Below are 17742 nucleotides of genomic sequence, written 5' to 3' on the forward strand. Positions count from 1 at the left end.
AGGCTGGTCTTGAACTCCTGACCTCAGGTGATCCACCTGCCTCAGCCTCCTAAAGTGCTGGGATTACAAGCGTGAGCCACCGTGCCCGGCCTTGAACCAAGGTTTCTAAGATGCTCTTAGCCTCCTTGGATCTGGCCTAGCCCACCTTTCCATCTTAGCTTTTCTGCACAACCGCCCACAGCTAGCCCAGCCTACGCCTCAGCCAATCTGGTTCCCGACGATGCAGAGCCGGCATTGGCTGCAGAAGCCAGGCCTAGTCCTGTCCAGGGCCCCCTGGCCGCAGACAAATGCTACAGACACGGCTCGTAGCACATGGTTCTCTTTATTGTGATGCTCAGTGGAAAACATCTGTAAACCAGCTTACTGTAGTGGTGACAGCTGCAACACATGCTAAGGCACTTTTATTATATAAAAAAGGGAGTAGGGTGGGAGTTTCACTCACTCCTTTGTGACAGCAACTGGGACCTGAATTCAGAGCTTGTAGGCATACGCAGCTTTTATATCGCTTCATGATTTAAGAGTTTGTTTCCTTTAAAAAAAAAAAAAATGCCTTCTTGCCGTAAGTCTCAATGCAGCATATACAAAACAGTTAGGAATACAAGTAAATTCGGCAACCAGTGTAGACCAGTGAGGACGAGCTACTCTCTTCTAAACAAAGGCAGTGAGAAAGACTCCGAATTTTATCATTTATTACGAGAAAGGGGAAAAAAGAAAACCTTATTTTGCTTTCAAAAATACCTGTGCAGGTGGCAGATTTTTAAACTATACTGAGTCAACGGTGCAGGTAAACTACCCTCGGGCCCAGTCCTGGAGTAGACACAAGATCGCCTGGGAGGGCCGCTGGCCCCTCTAACGCTCTGGCTGTCAGACTTGGGACAAGTCCCTTAACCATTAAATATATTTGGTCCCCAAGAGTGTTGGGAGAAGCCACTGGAAGGCTGCTGGCCTTTCCAGCTTGACCCCGACAGCCTTGCTGTGGCAGAGGCAGGCTGTCCTCGGTAAAGGAGGGGAGGGGGCATTGCACTTGAGACATTTTAGAATCAGGAGGGAGACAGTGGACAGTGGCGCTGCCTGGGACAGGGTGGGGAGGAATCCACTCGTCCCCCCACCCCAGCCTTCTGTGCCCTGCACAGAGGTGGAGCCCCAGGGCCTTCTCCTTCCGGACCGCCCAGAGCATGGGAGTGGGAGGCCCGAGGGGCAGAGGTGTGTGAGGTCACCACGTGTGATTGCAAACAGCAAAGAAAGGAGGAGGAGTGGGGGCGCTGGTGGCAGAGGTCAGGGAGGCTGACGACTGCGGGGGGTCCGACTACCAAAAGGCCTCAGTCTGAAGAAAAATAGATTCATAGAAAACTCTGGCCCCTCCCCGGGGGCCTGCCCTCCTCGCCTCCACATCTTGTGCTTTTTGGCAAGAGAGGGCTGAGAAGCCTGCTGGTCGCTCTCTGCCTGGGCCCGGGCCCTGTCTCTTTGGTATCAGATTCTGAGCGGGGGAGGGAGCTGGAAGAGGATGCAGCAGAGGAAGCCAAATGCCCTCAACAACACCTGGAGGGAAACGGGATGGGGGGATGGGGCGGAGGGCAGGAGGCACGTTCACAGCAGTCCCAAGAAGGTGGGGAGAGGCGTGCTGCGGGGTCTGGGAAGGGGAGGCTGTGGTGTCCGTCTGTCCATCCATCTCAGGCTGCAGGAGAAGAGGCTTATTCGGCAGGTTTGGCCTCAGCCCCATCCGCTTTGCCATCCACCTCTTCGTCGGAGCCATCCCCGGCGCCTTTCCGGGCCATTCGGCGGGGCACGACAAACGGGAGGTCCCCGCGCCTGGGGGCAGAGGCAGAGGCAGAGGCAGAGGGTCAGCGGGCCCAGCCAGGCCAGGGGTGGCCACAGCTCAGCACACACATGTCAAAGCGAATTCGAGAGGGAAACCAGGTGCCTGGCTGCTCCCACCAGGAAGAAGCAAGGCGGAGCCTTGGGAGCCACAGCTGAGCTAGACAGGACCACTCTCAGGAAAGCAGGCAAAGCTTCCCGCAAAATGTTTAGGTGTCAGTCATCTTCACACACAACAGCAGCACAAAAACAGCTCAGGCAAACAGGACCAATTACAACAGGAAAGGCACAAAAGTAAGTGTAAAATGCCATCCTCTGTTGCAACTCCTATAAAACCGGTGAAACCAAGACAGGTAAACAGGTGTGCCTGTTCACACAGAGTACAAAGACAGGCACCCTCTTTCTACTACATGGCAGAAAATTCATACACAATACTGACTACTTATGCTTAAAAAAAGAGCCCCATGAAGGCCTGGAGCGGTGGCTCACGCTTGTAATCTCAGCACTCTGGGAGGCCAAGGCGGGTGATCACCTGAGGTCAGGAGTTTGAGACCAGCCTGACCAATATGGTGAAACCCCGTTTCTACTAAAAATATAAAAATTAGCCGGGCATAGTGGTGCATGCCTGTAATCCCAGCTACTTCAGAGGCTGAGGGAGGAGAATCGCTTGAACCCGGGAGGCAGAGGCTGCACTGAGCCGAGATTGCACCATTGCACTCCAGTCTGGGCAACAAGAGCGAAACTCCGTCTCAGGGAAAAAAAAAAAAAAAGATCCCCACAAAAAACACGTCAGAAATGAGAATCTCAGAGAATAAGATACTCTGCTTCAAACATTCACTACTTCTTGAGTGTCAACACTCCCTGAGAAATGCAAAGGAGCCTTTTTAACCTCTGTAGGCATCATTCATGAGGCTCGTATTCGTTTTGCAGGTATTTAACTGAGGCACCTAAACATGTGCCAGGACTGGGCCAGGTGGCCTCAAGCAACTTCCAATTCAAAAGACAATAGACTTTTAGGACAGGCTGGGAATAAACTACCTAGAGTTTACCGTGTGTTCAAAACACTAAGCTAAAGCCTCAAAGGCAAGAAGCCAGAAGGGGCAGAGATTACTTCGTGCAGTCCTTTCTTGGTGACATTCGTGCCTTGCTTGTGGGCTCTGGTTGAGGAACAAGCTACCTTTTGAGAGAAGTGCCGAGGCAAAGGCGCGGGTGGGCAGGGTGGCTCACCTGAGCTTGTTCTTTAGGGAGCTGACTTCGCGGTTCATGGCATCGGCTGTCTCGGTGGCGTCCTCCAGCTCGCGCTGCAGTTTCCGGCGGGAGGCGTTGGCCCGCTGGGCCTCCTCTTCGGCCTCCTCCAGCTGCCGCTTGAGCTGCTTCAGGCGGGTGGATGCCTTGTCGGCCTGCAGAGATGGACGTGTGGCCCGTGGCCCCGGTTAGGGGCTCTGGGCGTGCAGCCAGCCAGCCCCACTGCCCTGCCTGTCACCCCATCTGCTGCCCAGCCCCGCTGCCCTTCTCACTGCCCCACCAGCGCCCACACCTGGTCCTTGTACTGCTCGGCGTTCCTCCGCTCGTCATCCACCTGCAGCAGCACATCCTTCAGCTTCTTCTCGGTCCGACGCACCTGTTTGCAGGCTGCCTGGCGCTCCCTGCATGACAGACAAGGTGGCTCAGAGGGAACACCCTCCTTCAGAGGGTCCGGCCAACAAGCCCTAACCTGGACCACCCATTCCCCGGGGCTCACTGGCATCTAGGGATCACCTAGGGAAGCCTTTGCTGGACACCTATGTGTGCCTGGCTTCTTACGACGGGCACTGCAAATAGCCCCATTTACAGATGAGGAAACGGGCTCAGGTAAGGGAAGAGCATCTATGTAACTGGAAAAGAGGTTTGGGGGCCTGGTGTAAAACCCATTCCCTCCAAGGAAGTCTCAGTCCTGCTGAGCCCATAGAACAACTGCCCCAGTGGGCAGGACCCCCCTCTACCTCCTGCTCTGATTCACCCTCAGACACAGCCACCAAAACTCCTGGCTTTAGAGGTGGAAAAGAGAATCCTGTTCAAACCCCACAAGCTCCCCCAACCACCCAACCTGTGGAAGGGATGAGGGCCCCATCAGGAGGGAGGGAAACAGCCTCCAGGCTCAGGAGACAGAGAGCTGGTTGTGGCCCAGATTTGGGCAGGACTGCAGGGGGGCCAGAGTTTTTCCCAGGACAGCTGGGGTTGGGCGGGGCCAGGGGCACGTACTTGGTCTCGTTGTCCAGCTGTTCCTCCAGCTGTGCGATCTTGGCCTCGAGGGCGGTGATGGAGGCCTTGTACTTGGACTTGACAGTGCCCTCCATCTCCTGCAGCTTGACCTTGAGCTCCTTGTTCTGGCGTTCCAGCTGCTGTCGAGCGTTCTCGTTCTTCTGGGCGTGGCTGCGCTCCAGGTTCAGGTCGGTGTTGATCTGGTCGATCTGCAGAAGGAGGGCCAGTGACCTTGGGGAGGGCTGGGGCCCTGGCTGGAGGGCATGAGCAGGGCCGGAGGAAGGTGGCAGCAGGATCCCACCAAACCCCTGGGGTCCAGAGTCTTGGGTCTCCCAGAAAAGAGAAGATTAGAAACTTCTGAACACCCAATACAGAAGCCAGAGGGGGACCTTTCATGTCCAGGTGCCTGGACATTTTCCCCTAAGCGCCTGGGGAGCAGCTGGCACTTGGCCTGTGCTTCTGCCAGCTGGGTCCGAGGCCAGCTCTGCCGTGGTGGCTCCAGCCAGAGCCCAGGGTGGGAGGCCTGGCACCCACCTGCAGGTTGGCCTTCTTCAGCCGGTCGTTGATCAGCTCCGTGTTGCCCTGCTCCTCCTCCAGCTCCTCCTCCAGCTGGGCGATGCGGGCCTCCAGACGCCGCTTCTCCTCTAATGCCAGGGCTCTGCGGGGTGGGCAGGAAAAGTGAGGGGCCTACCCTGGGGACACACCTGGTCCCCCCCAACTCTGCCCCCTCACTCGGCTCACCCTTTGCCGCTGCTGTTGGCGATCTCATCAGCCAGCTCATCCCGCTCCTGCTGGGCCTGGCGCTTGGCACGCTCCGCGGCTGCCAGTTCCTGCCACAAAGACCCAGAGCGTGACCTGAAGGCAGCCACAGCCCCGCAAGACCATCCTTCCCAGCCCCAGGCACCCTCCCCTCAAGCCCTTCCCCAGGCCCACCAGAAACCCTCTAGCTCACAGGGCTGGTGCCCCCCTGAAGATATAGCTTAAGCACCGTAAGTTTATAAAACTCTTACATTTAAGTGCCAGGAATCAAGCCAGGTGCCAGGGTGTGGCGATAAGTAAGAAGTGTTCTGGCCTAACCCGGGAGACCACGTGGACAGAGCCACTCAGTGCGGCCCCTCCCTGTTCTGAGTGAGCCAGAGCCTGGAGTCAGCTCTGGAGGCCGCAGGCAGATGGCTACACCCTGGACGCACTCGCAGCCAGCACATCACACTGCAGGGCACCCTCTAGACCTGGGAAACACTTCAGGACGGGCTCAGGTGCGACGGACAGGGCGGCCGAGGGGACGCTCAGACCCTTTCTCACCAGGCACCATTCACAGCAGGAGGTGGTGGCAGCCACAAAGCCTCATCTCATATGAGGGATGCCAGTTTCACACACACACACTCTGATCATACAAGGGAGCCCCGCTATGTAACGGAACCCTGGAGGGAATCCTTACGTAACTTGAGAGCCATCCCCAGACAATTCCTGGAGCCCAGTCCGACTCCAGCCCTGTCCTCAGCTGAAAGCCCCACGCTGCCATCTGCTGGCCGCAGGGCAGCGGTGCCGCTCTCCACTGCAGCCCCACCCACCTCCTGCAACTGGATCATCTCGGCCTCCATGCTCTTCAGCTTTTTCTCGTTCTCTTTGGCCTGGGCCAGGATCTCCTCGCGGGAGGCGCGGGTGTCATCCAGCTCGCGCATGCAGTCCTTCATCTGGGCCTGGGGTGGGGACAGAGGCTTGGCACCCCACCCAGCTCCTTGGCCCTCCACCCCAACCCTCGCAGGTCACCTCGCCAACAGGGCTCATGGCTGGTGCTCCGCTCAATGCTGTATTTAACCAACTAACCGTGGTGACAGGCAAAAAGGTAACTAAAGATAACCATCTGTGTATCCCACCCCATAACGCACACTTTGACGGTGTTCGTCACCATGGACGTGAGCCCAAGCTGAGCTTCATTTTCTACTTTCTGTCCCCTCCTGTGGGCCGGAAGCCAGTGCCCATGGTGCCACCCCTAATGCGCACCTGCCACTCAAAACCAGTGCCCAGCCTGCCAGGCCGTCCCCACCACAGGCAGGAAACACCTTTCCTTTTGTTAGTCTCCTGTTATTTGTTTTAACACTAAAGATCTTTGTCAAATAGCCTTTTTTTCCTTTTGCAGATAAATCCGAAATTGAGATTCCCCAAATCAAAGAGCATGACTGGCTATGTGCAGCCCGACCACACCAGTAAAAAAATGCCACCAGCAATCAGAGCATCTATGCCCACAACCTTGACCACAGTGAGGTTTTAAAGTTTTTGTGGGTTTTTTTTTACACTTAAAAATTTTTTTTTGGCCGGGCGCAGTGGCTCATGCCTGTAATCCCAGCACTTTGGGAGGCCGAGGCGGGCGGATCACAAGGTCAGGAGATCGAAACCATCCTGGCTAACATGATGAAACCCCATCTCTACTAAAATTACAAAAATTAGCCAGGCGTGGTGGCATGCGCCTGTAGTCCCAGCTGCTGGGGAGGCTGAGGCAGGAGAATGGTGTGAACCCAGGAGGCGGAGCTTGCAGTGAGCCGAGATCGCGCCACTGCACTCCAACCTGGGCAACAGAGCAAGACTCTGTCACAAAAAAAAAAAAAAAAAAAAATTTTTTTAAACTAAGGTTATTCTTGTTACATGATATGGCGTATCAGAGCTGTTTTTACGTGTTAATTATTCTTTAATTATTAGTGAGGTGAAGATTTCCAAGTATGTGTCCCACACTCCGGGCTGCTTCTCCGAACCATCGCCCCAGAGCCCAGAAGGCTGGAGGGTGTCAGGACCCGGGTGATTCTGGAAGTCTGCATTAAGTGAGACCTTCTTGAACTCCACCCATGTCTAGGCTTGTACTTGTTTGCTTCTGTGTTTTATGTACTCAGTCATACACCGTTTTGCAAGTTTGCTGTTGGACTATCATGTTTCCACTCACCTCCGAGCCTCTGAGTCTCTGTCAGTGAGATGGGGCTGGAAGCACCCCAGGACCTTCCCAGGAGGCGCCACCCTGCCAGGTTCCCGCCCCGGGCCGAGCCCTGGCACCTTCACATGTAGTTGGCTCAGTCGGGTGCCGCCCACCCTCACCTGGGCCCCGCCCACCCTCACCTGCAGCTTCCGCAGCTGTTTGATGGCTTCGTCCCGGTTCTTGTTGGCCGAGTCGATGTGCGCCTCCAGGTCCTTCAGGTCCATCTCCAGCTTCTTCCGGGCGGCCACTGCCATCGAGCGCTGCTTCCTCTCGTCCTCCAGCTCTGCCTCCATCTCCCGCACCTGGGGGAAGGAACATCAACAGCTTGGGAAGCTGGACCCACTCAGAGACCCTGCCCTAGCTCTGAACTCAGAAGCCTCAGGCCAGTTCTGCAGGATCCATGGGGCCTCAGGAAGCCAGTGGGGATTACTGATCATAAGAACTCTAAGAAGGTGAGTCACTGAACCCCGAGACAGGGGGCTAGAAAGAAGGGATATGGGAGGGGAGGTGTGGTCAAGGGGCCCTAACACAATCCAGGTGGAAAGAGAGAAGCCTGCATGAAGCCAAGGCAGCCTTGAGCACCCACGGGGTAGCAGGAGGCCATGCACACCTGTCTGACCAGCTGCTTCTTCTTCTCCTCGCTCTGCTCGTCCCGGCCCTGCAGGTCCCGCTCGAACTGGGCCTTCATGGCCTGCAGGTTGACCTCCAACCGCAGCTTGGCGTCTTCGGTGGCCTGCAGCTCGTCCTCCAGCTCTTCCAGCTGTGTCTTCATCTCCTCCACCTGCTGCTCCAGGGCCCGCTTGGACTTCTCCAGCTCGTGGACCTGAGCCCCAGAGAGCCCAAGTCAGGAGCAAGGGACTGGCAGGTACCTGGGTCTGCGAGACCCGGAGTCCGTGCACACACCGACCCTCTGTGATGACCCCGCTCGGGTCCCTCCCAAGACCTGGCTGCCAGGCCCAGCACTCACGCTCTTGCCCACGTCGTCCTTGGAGCTCATGAGGTCCTCCATCTCCGTGCGGAACTGCTTGTTGAGCCGCTCCAGCTCCGCCTTCTGCTCCATGGCTTCCTCCAGGGCCCGGGCCAGCGACAGCGCCTTAGTCTCCTTCTCTCTGGCCTCCGCCTCAGCCCGGTCGCGCTCCTCTGCGTACTTGGCAGAGATGGTCTTCTCCTCCGCCAGGAGCTGGGAAAGAGGTGGGCACCATGAGGCTCAGAGCTACGGCCCCCAGCAGGGCAGAGCAGCTGGGCCTAAGCTCCCTGGGGAACGAGGAGCCCAGAGGCCATGGCAGAGAGGAGCAGGCCTAGGAAGCACAGGCCCAGGGCTGTGCCCGGGACAATACACACAGTCCCGTGCATCCTCATGATGGGATGACTGCCGACTGGGGCAGGCACCACTGTGAACACCATGTTGTAACGTCTGTTTAATTTTCATCACTTACTAATCGCAACCCTTTATGGCACGCTGCCCCTTCCATGAGAGCCCTCCAAACCTGTAAGAGCTTTGGTTCTCCTGAACCAAAGTTGGCATTTGGTTGGCATTTTTCACGAAGTGAATACCAAGCTGGCTGCCAGGAAGCCTGAACCCCATTTGTGGTCTCCTCTAACGACAGCTTCTGTCCCCTGGCATCTGTTCTCTGTGCGCACCCACCTGGCTCTATCCTATTTCCCCACCTTCCCTTCCTTTTGGCCCAAACCTTAATTATCCCATGGGTTGCTGACCATTTCCTAAAGGGCCAGATAGTGCATTCTTTAGAGTATGCAGGCCCTACAGTCTCTGCAGCAATGGCTCAACCCCACTACCACAGCACAAAGCAACCAGAGACAACACGAGAACGACGGAGCGTGGCTGTGTTCAGTCTATCTTTCCCTACAAAATGCAGGGGGCCAGATCCGGCTGCTGCAGTTGGCTGCCCGATGTCTTCTACTGTTCTATCCCGTCCCCGAGTCCGCATCCCCCTCAGCTGCCCTCAGATCTTTTGGAATAAGGAAGTAATATGAATGCATAAATAAATCGTTTAAAAGACAGTCAAACCAGTTCATTAGAGAAAATCTGAAAAATGTAAAAAATCAGAAAGGAAAAGTCACTCCTCAACCCATCGCATGAAGACTCCCTCTTCCACTGGCCTTCTCCCCGGGACCCTCGACAAGCCAGAGACTGGGGGGCCTCTAAGCGCTGGCCCCGCACGGCCCCTCCTGGGTGAGACCCTGAGGGAGCCCAGGCTTTCTCTGATGGGCCCTTCGCCTTGGACTCAGTGCTTGAAGGAGAGGAAATGCAAAGGATGGGGCCAACGGCCACACACCTGGTCAAACTTCTTCTGCTTCTTCTCCAGGTTGCACACGCTCTGGCGCTGGTGGTCCAGGTCCACCAGCAGGTCATCCAGCTCCTGCTGCAGCCGCGTCTTGGTCTTCTCCAGCTTGTCGTAGGCGGCCACCTTCTCCTCATGCCGCTGGCTCAGGCCCTCCAGGTCCTTCTGGAGCTTCCTCTTCACCTCCTCAGCGGTTTCCAGGCATCCCACACTGTCCTCCATCTTCTTCTTCATGTCGGCCACCTGGGCAGGAGCAAGGAGTAAGCAGATGCCCGAGATGGCACCTGCTCAGGTGGCACACCCGTCCTTGGGGCAGCTGGGAGCCTGCCTGCCACACCGTGGAAGGGGCACCGGGGATCTGCCCAGTTATGAAACCGCCTCCCCCAGTCACTTCCCTCTTCATGGGGACAAGACAAATGGAGCTTCTGCAAAGGGGCATCCGTCTACTGTGTGAAGCCCAGGGGAGGCTGACACCCAGGCCCGCTGCGGGGGCTCCCAGCCCTCATCCACACCAAGCCTCTCGCCCTACGGAGACCGCTCCCAGAGAGCAGGGCCAGTGCCCTGTGGGGGTGTCCACAAGGTCCCCATCACCCAGCCCCATCCTTGCACTTGGAGATAAACCTGCAATCAGGCACACTCGCGGGCTACTCCTGCCCTGATTGTGGAATGGACTCCCAGCCCAACCCGAGGTGGTTCAGGCTTTCTGGCCTGGCACATGGAGGCCCAAGATAGGATCTAGAGCAGGAGCTCTGAATACATATTAGGCTATGGACCTCTTGGCAGTCTAGAGAGGCCTAAGGACTCCTTCTCATGACAATGTTTTAACAGGCATGAAATAAACATATGGGATCACCAGGCCAACCAGTACAGAAAAATGCATTTGTCACACATTCTAAAAAACCGTGGCTCAGGAAGCCACATGCTGCAAGGTAGCACATCAGATAGCAAACTCAGCGCAGGCCTGGGACCCACGAGGCCAAGGAACTCGGCCGCGACCTAGACAGGGTAACTGGCCATTTCCACAGATGACGAGGGTGCAGGTACTGCCACCACCATGGCTTGCTGCCTACATTCATAATGGAAGCAATGCTGAATTTCAGCTAAAGACTGGTGGAAATACAGGTGTAAAATAGTGAAAGCAGTGGTGTCCCCCATCTAAGTCCACAGATCCCTGGATTCCTCTCCTTGAGAGCACTGATGTGGGAGAGCACGGTGGGCTTCCCTGGGGGAGAGCAGCAACGGGCCGGCCCAGCGGGCAGGGCTGTCCTGCAGTGCCCAGGCCAATGCCCGGCCAGCAGCTCCCCAGCCTGCAGAGTCCGGCCGGTTCCCCAGACCTCCAAACCTGGGCATGGAGGGTGGCGATCTGCTTCTCCAGGTTGTGCTTGGCCTCCTCCTCCTCCTCCAGCTGCTCCCGGAAAGAATTCTTCTCATCCTCCACCTGCTTGAGCTTGGTGCTCAGGCTCAGCTTCTGCCGGTTCTCCTCCTGCAGCAGCTCCTACTCGCAGGTTGAGAGGGGTGCGGGTGCTCAGGAGGGTGGTGTCCAAAACCCAGGAACCCCACACCCTTGAGGAGAGGGAGGAGCTGGTCCTGCTGATTTAGGGGATGGCCACGTAAAGACCTGGTGGGAGCTGGGAGGACGCAGAGACCCACCCACAGGATGAAGGAGATGAAGGAGAGGATGGGCAATCCGATGGGCTCTGAAGCTAAGGTCGCGTGGACACAGGGGCCTTCCTGGGGGAGTCCACCTTCTGGGAACCTGGTGCCACCCTTACCTGAGTGTCCTGCAGCTGGGACTCCAGCGCGGAGAAGTCCTTGGTGAGCTTGCTGGACTTGCTGTCAGACTGGCTGAGAAGCCCGGTCACGTTGTCCAGCTCCACCTGCACCGGGCGGGGAGACACAAAGGACCATGGACCCAGCCCCACTGCTCCTGCCCCACCTCAGCTCCTTTAGGTAAAGCTGGACCTGAGTCACAAGCTGAACCGTGAGGGTCTGAGGAACCAGCATGTGAGACAGCACACGTGCACCCGGGGACCTGGGCCACAACTGCTGCTGGGGCCCACTGCCCACGCCGGGGTCCCGGCGGAGGCCTCACCTGCAGCTTGGTGACCTTGTCGGCCAGCTCTGTGCGCACGCGCTCTCCCTCGTTGAACTTGACCTGCAGCTCCTGCAGCTGTGCCTCCACTTTCTTGCGCTTGTGCTCCGAGTCCCCTTTGCCCTGCAGCAGCACCTTCACCTCGTTGGCCAGCTCCCCCCGCTCATTCTCCAGGGTCTGCTTTGCCTTCTCGAGGTTTGCTTTCACCTAGTGGGAAAGAAAGCAAAGACGTGAGTGGGGGCCTCCTGACACAAGGCTGGCTGGTCTATCATCACTGGACTCTAGATCCAGACATCACTGCTTCTGCAGCCCTGACGACGGTGTGCCTGAGTCCTGGACTCAGACGACTCAGGCCTCATCTGTCCTGTCCTCTTCTCTCTTAGCTGGTGGGTGACACTTGGCTCCTGTCTTCACTGCTTAGGATATCTCATAGCTTCCCCATCTCTAAAATAATACCTGCCCAGCCTTCTGCCCTGGGTAGAGGCCAGGTTCTAGGGCATGGCATTGGTGTTGCAGATGTTAGCAATATTTATAATGCAATGAGGGGAACTATAATTGTTTGTAGTTAGACTTCCAATAAAGCCTGTTTGAAGTCTGATGTTCAAAGTAACGATGTAATGTTTTCACCCTCAAATAACCACATGAGACAGACATACCATAATCCTCCCTTATGAACAGGGAAACTGAGGCATGAGTCACAAAGCCCCTAAGAGGGGGAGCCTGGCCTCAGAACCAGGCAGTTGGGTAGGACCCTGCAACTGCTCTGCAGGACTGGTTTGGATTCTGTGGGCCCAGCATGGGGAACCCTGCCCTCCCACTGCGGTCTCAGGGAGGCTCCGCACCCGCTTCGTCTGCTCCAGCTGTTCCGCCAGCTCCTCCACGGCCTGTGAGTGCTTCTGCCTCATCTCCTGGATCTGGGCCTCGTGGGTCTTGGCCTCCTCCTCCAGGGTCTTCTTCAGGATGTTCACCTCCTGCTCACGTTTCGACCTGGACAGAGAAATCCCCTGAGTGGAGGCTGGGGGTGCTGGAGCGAGGCTGTCCCTAGGGCTCTTCCCTGACCAAAGAGAGGCCTGGCCAGGGCACAGGCACTCCAGGCAGCTTTTCTACCCACCGGCCCCTCCTAGCCATCTAGCCCACGGCCCAGGCTCAAAGACGCGCCGTGAGAGGCTTCTGTAGCCTTTCAGCTTTAAAGCCCAGCCTTGCCTCACCCACAACTTTGAGCCAGGTTCTTCAACAGGCTTTCTACTCTGTAGAGAGAAACTGCTGAGGAACCAGCAGCTTCCATGCCTGCTGGTGCATAACAGGGCTACGGTGTGTGTGTGTGCAGAGGCCCGGGGTCCATGTCTCCAAGCCAAGGCCCCCCTGGCTGCCCTCCCCATCCCCAGGGACTTGGTCCCAGGGCACACCTGAGCTCCTGCTGGGCAGCTGTGGAATCCAGCGTGTCCTCCAACTCTGTTTTCAGCGCCTCTAGCTCTTCCCCAAGGTCCCGTTTCTGCTTCTCAGCTTTATTCCTGGAAGCACGCTCAGACTCCAGGTCTTCCTGGAGTTCAGAGATCTGAGATTCCAGCTCCCGGATCTTCTTGAGGGCCATGTTCTTCTGGGCAGCTTCCTCTTCCACTCTGCCAAAGCGACCAGCAACATCAGTATAAGGAGAGTTTCACCTCCAAGGAGCAGAGTTTGCAGGACAGGCCTGAGAGAGGTGCAGCAGCCAAAGCTGCCTCCTGTGGTCACAATCATGGCACTTAGGATGGCTCTCAGCAGAAACAACATCTGAGACAACCAGATTGAAGGGCAACACCCCTCTGAGAAGTAGAAAACCTCATAGAGGAATCGTTTCAATTTCCAAAGTAAGATTCACTGCTTCAAATATTTTTAAAAGTCAAATGATTTGTTAAATGGGAAGAAAAGGAAATAAAATGCTACACCACAGGATGACTGCAACTCAGTAAAAATACAAATGTGCTACGGACTTTAGATGGTTATGACGGGTCAACGTAGGTTCACCAATTAGAACAGACACAGCACTGTGGTGGGGGATGCTGACTGCAGAGGAGGCGGTGCATGAGTGGGGCAGCGGATAGATGGAGAAACTTCTGCTGACTCTTGCTGTGAATCTAAAACTACTCTAAAAAATAAAGTCTCAGAAAGAGACTTTTTTAAACAGAGTATCGCTCTGTCACCTAGGCTGGTGTGCAACGGCACGATCTTGGCTGACTGCAACCTCTGCCTCCTGGGTTCAAGCGATTCTCCTGCCTCAGCCTCCTGAGTAGCTGAGATTACAGTCATGCACCACCACACTGGAGAATTTTTTAATATTTTTGGTAGGGATGGGGGTTTCACCATGTTGGCCAGGCTGGTCTCGAACTCTTGACCTCAAGTGATCCACTCGGTCTGGCCTCCCAAAGTGCTGGAATCACAGACGTGAGCCAACGTGCCTGGCCAAGTCTTTTTTTTTTTTTTTTTTTTTTAAGTGTGCCTATAGCAAGAAATTAGGAAAGGACTATTGTAGGTGGGTGATAGAGCTGTGGATGACTTTTTTTCATATTATAAACAAATAAACAAAAGACAAATGAGGCCCCTCACCATGCCCTGAATGCACAAGAACTGTTTGGCTATGAAATAAATGGCTCTTCTAAGACAACGGTGGAAAGAATGCTCACAGCTCACTGGTGCAGAGAACCAAGGCCAGCAGCAAGTAGGAAGGGCTGGCCCAGGCCACCTGGCCTCGGGCGGGCTGGCGGGGTCCTCACCTGGCCAGGGCGGCCTGGAGCTCCTCCTCTTTCTTGGCCAGCTGCATCTTGAGCTCCGCGATCTGCGCCTGGAGCTCGGCGATCTGGTCGCTGAGGTCTGTGGAGTCTCCCTCCAGCTTCCGGCGGGTCTTCTCCAGCTCCTGTCGCTGCTTCTCCTCCCTGCGGAGGCGCTCTGCAATGAGCGGGGAGCCCACATAGCCCTCAGTGCCATGGGTTCTGTCCCCGTGTCAATTACTTATACAAAATACTGAGCACTCGTTAAGAAACGTGTGTCAGGCTTAAAGCATCACAAATACACAGACACTCGCACCCAACTCCTGGGTGCAGGAAGAGGACATCACCGCAAACTGCCAGCCCCTGGCGTGTCTCTCTCCAACTCACTCCTTGTCCTTCCCTGCCAGGAATTAAGTACTCTCCTAAAGCTGGTGTTCGTAATTCCCTTGGTTCCCTTGAAGGCTGTACCATGTCGGTATCTCTAAAAAACATGTTCAATTGTGTGTGAATCTGAACTTATATAATGGAACTGCCTTGTGTGAATTCCACAGTTGGAATCGCACAGTCAGGGCTCTATGTCTAGCTTTATAACTCTATGACGTCACTTGGGAAAGCTACTTTCTACACCTCGTCTGAGTAATAAGCAAAAGGAGACGGCCTACTTCATTAGGATGTTGTGAGGCGCCAATGAGTTACTATCTTAAAAAGCACCTAGAACAGTGCCTGCCTCGTGATGGTTATTCCCTGCCGTGCCTTTGCCACCTCATCTCATGATCTTGAGATGTAGCCCGTGAAGTTTCGCTGGAATAGATGTGTATGAACATTTGTCTAGGATTCCATTATGAGAATACACCACAACTTATTTATGTACCCGTCCTGCAGCTGGCGGGCATGCGGCTGTGTTCATCGCACGCTCTGATCAACGCTGCTGCAAGCATCCTGCTCACTCTCAGTGCACACGGCTGAGTGACAGATGGAACGGCCGGGTCACCGGCATGCCAAACTTCAACCTCACTAGGACTGCCGGATCGTTCTCTAACACCGTCTACCAGTTTGCAGTCCCAGCAGCAGCATGTGTGTGCTCTGACGGCTCCGTGTCTGTGTTAGTGCTTATTAGTGTCAACCTTTCGTGTCTGTCCATCTGGTGGGTGCAACCCCTAGACCTCCTAGATGACCAAGTCTTCCGGGCTTCTCCCAGGTGAGGGAGGGTGTCTGTGAGGGAAGAGATCTCTCTGTGTCCGGACGTCTCTTCTGCTGGACCTGACTCACTTCATCCCCTGCAGATGTGAGGAGGCCGGACAAGACTGTGAAACTAAGCTGGGGATAATCCTCCTGGCAGTCAGGTTTGGTCTCCCTCCCCTGGGTATGAGCTCAGAGTTCCCAGAGTAGTCAGGGTTCCCCTGTTCCCCCAGCTGTCCACTCCTCTCAAGGGGCAGGGCCGGGGGTCTTCAGACAGCCACGGACCTGTGCTTCTACCCCGGTGCCCCCACCCCGCCACAGATCCCGAGGGCACACAGAGACAAGGCAGGATTTGTCACCCTGCCCCAAGTCAAGCAATGAGCTTCCGCAGTATTTGTCTAGGACTTTACGGTACGTATGTGTTCACATGTATTTAATGAAATTCTCACAGACACCCTAGCACTGTGTCCCCTTTTTAGGTAAAACTAAAGCTCATGGAGCTTAAGTCATAGGTGCAAGATGACCCAGCTAGTCAGTGACAGAGCTAGTGAGTCCTGTGGGTCAAACCCTGAGCCTCCTAGGAAGTCTCAGAAGCTTCCAAAACCCACGGCACACAGCAGAGCAGCGCCAAAGCTCTCTAAACACGCTTCATGCAGGGGGGCATCTCGCCACAGAGCAACAGGGGCCTGGAGGCTCAGGTTCCCGCAGGCACCAGACACGGCTCCCCTCTACCTGGTGACCTCAGGTCTAAAGGACAGCAGCCAGTGCTGTAGTGTGGCCCAGGCTCACCGTGAGCTGAGGAGGCCTCAGTGTTCCTGTCAGACAGGCTGGCCCCTGCCCGCCAGCCCTTGCCCGCCAGCCCCTGCCTATCACCCCCTGCTCGTCACCCCCTCACCTTCCAAGTCGGTGATCATTGCCTCATGCTTGTTTTTGAGCTTGGCGAGGCTCTTAGATTTCTCCTCCTCTTCCGTGAGGTTGGTGGTAAACTCAGCTATTCTGTCTTCCAGCAGTTTCTTTTCCTGAGGAGAGGGGAGTAGGCTGGCATTTAGTGTTGGTTGAGCACAGAACACTAGCTAGCCTCAAAGCATGACTCGCCCAGAAATCTGGGGCTGAATGGAGAGGGCTTTAGACACTTGATCAAGTTCATTAGGATTTTCCTGGATCAAAGGATAATTTTGAAAGGTGACGAGTTCCCCTGAAACAGCAAGGTATGCTTCCTTAGAACCGAAAAATGTGGGTGCCCAAGCCCTTCCCCTTCCCCTGTGGGCTTGGGTGAGAAAGGATTCCAGGTGACAGCTAGTGTCAGCAGGGACAGATGGCTCCACTCCTTCAAGAGGCTGCCACACGGCGCTCACCTGCGCCACCAGGCCACCTTCTCCATGCCCCTCTCTCACCTGCCAGGTGGGCCACGGCCTCTACCCCTCTTCAGCCCCGCGGTGCCCTGGGCTGCTCTCCTTGCTTGCTGCTCTCCTTGCTTTCTGCTCTGTGTGGCCCCCGCAACACCCCTGCCCAGCGGCCACAGCTCGGCACAAGTGCCTGAGTCCCCTCATCCCAGTCCCGGGTGGGCATCCTGCCACCTCAGCCTCTGCAGCCTTTGGGGCTCCCATGTTCTGAGGAGCCCCGAAAGGTGGGGAGGCTGCCTTCTCCTGCCTTCTCCTCTAATTGGTTCCCCGGCTGCTATCTGCTCCCTGGGCAGACACTGACAGGGACCCAACTCATTCTCAGGAGGAACAGCTGTCGCCCGGAGACAGTGGAGGAAGAGTACCCAGTATCTCAACACAGAGCCACCAAAGTGTCCCCAACCCCACAGTGACCAACATTTGCAATGCTGCACAGATGGCCACCTTTACGAAGGCTCGGGTCTCACGGCTGGCAAAGAAGAGTTTTCCAGAGGGGAAAGGACAAACCCTTCCCCAGGGCCCCTTTGCTTATGAGGAAATCCCTCAACTAAGGCTCATGGGACCTCCAGGGAGCACTGGCAGTTAAGCAGAAGCCCTCATGCTGCAGGCGGAAGAGACAGAAAGCAGCAGCAGCAGGGCTGGAGCCCGGCCCTGCAAGGGTGACCACACTCTCCCATCCACGGCGCCCCTGGAGCAGCGGCAGGCGGCAGCCACGGGCCTCACCTTGGCCAGCTTGCAGTTCTGGTCCTCCAGGATGATCTGCTCCTCCTCCAGCTTTTTCAGCTTCGCCTCAGTGGTCACCTTCTCCAGCTGCAGCTTCTGCCGGGCGCTCTCCTCCTCCTCCAGCTGCTCCTCAAGCTCCTGCCGGGGGCCAGAGACACAGTAAGGACAGCAGACCCAGAGGCATGGCCGAGGTGAAGGCAGCAAGGTCTGAAGGCCAGGTCCAAATGCCAAGGAGAAAATAGCAAGGTCTGTGAGCCCAGGGCCATGGCTGAGGTGGGGA

General features: G+C 56.1%; 1 protein-coding gene across 4 annotated transcripts in view; it reads right to left on the reverse strand.

Annotated features, from left to right (window-relative positions):
• Positions 1-306: 306 nt before the first annotated feature.
• Positions 307-17742, reverse strand: part of MYH9 (myosin heavy chain 9) — a 105957-nt gene continuing 88521 nt past the window's right edge. For all 4 annotated transcript variants that reach the window (XM_024239996.3, XM_063723041.1, XM_063723040.1 and 1 more), the window contains exons 23-41: positions 17463-17600; positions 16235-16358; positions 14167-14338; positions 12823-13035; positions 12259-12403; positions 11417-11623; positions 11097-11201; positions 10667-10819; positions 9319-9567; positions 7989-8201; positions 7632-7844; positions 7162-7323; positions 5628-5756; positions 4798-4886; positions 4591-4714; positions 4057-4265; positions 3353-3461; positions 3043-3215; positions 307-1809 (exon numbers count right to left, since the gene is read on the reverse strand). In XM_024239996.3, coding sequence (XP_024095764.3) covers positions 1692-1809; positions 3043-3215; positions 3353-3461; positions 4057-4265; positions 4591-4714; positions 4798-4886; positions 5628-5756; positions 7162-7323; positions 7632-7844; positions 7989-8201; positions 9319-9567; positions 10667-10819; positions 11097-11201; positions 11417-11623; positions 12259-12403; positions 12823-13035; positions 14167-14338; positions 16235-16358; positions 17463-17600 — 3045 coding nt within the window. In that variant the 3' untranslated portion in view covers positions 307-1691. The remainder of the gene's footprint in view (positions 1810-3042; positions 3216-3352; positions 3462-4056; positions 4266-4590; positions 4715-4797; positions 4887-5627; positions 5757-7161; positions 7324-7631; positions 7845-7988; positions 8202-9318; positions 9568-10666; positions 10820-11096; positions 11202-11416; positions 11624-12258; positions 12404-12822; positions 13036-14166; positions 14339-16234; positions 16359-17462; positions 17601-17742) is intronic.

The sequence above is a fragment of the Pongo abelii genome, chromosome 23 (assembly GCF_028885655.2).
Source record: "Pongo abelii isolate AG06213 chromosome 23, NHGRI_mPonAbe1-v2.0_pri, whole genome shotgun sequence".
Classification (NCBI taxonomy): Eukaryota; Metazoa; Chordata; class Mammalia; order Primates; family Hominidae; genus Pongo; species Pongo abelii.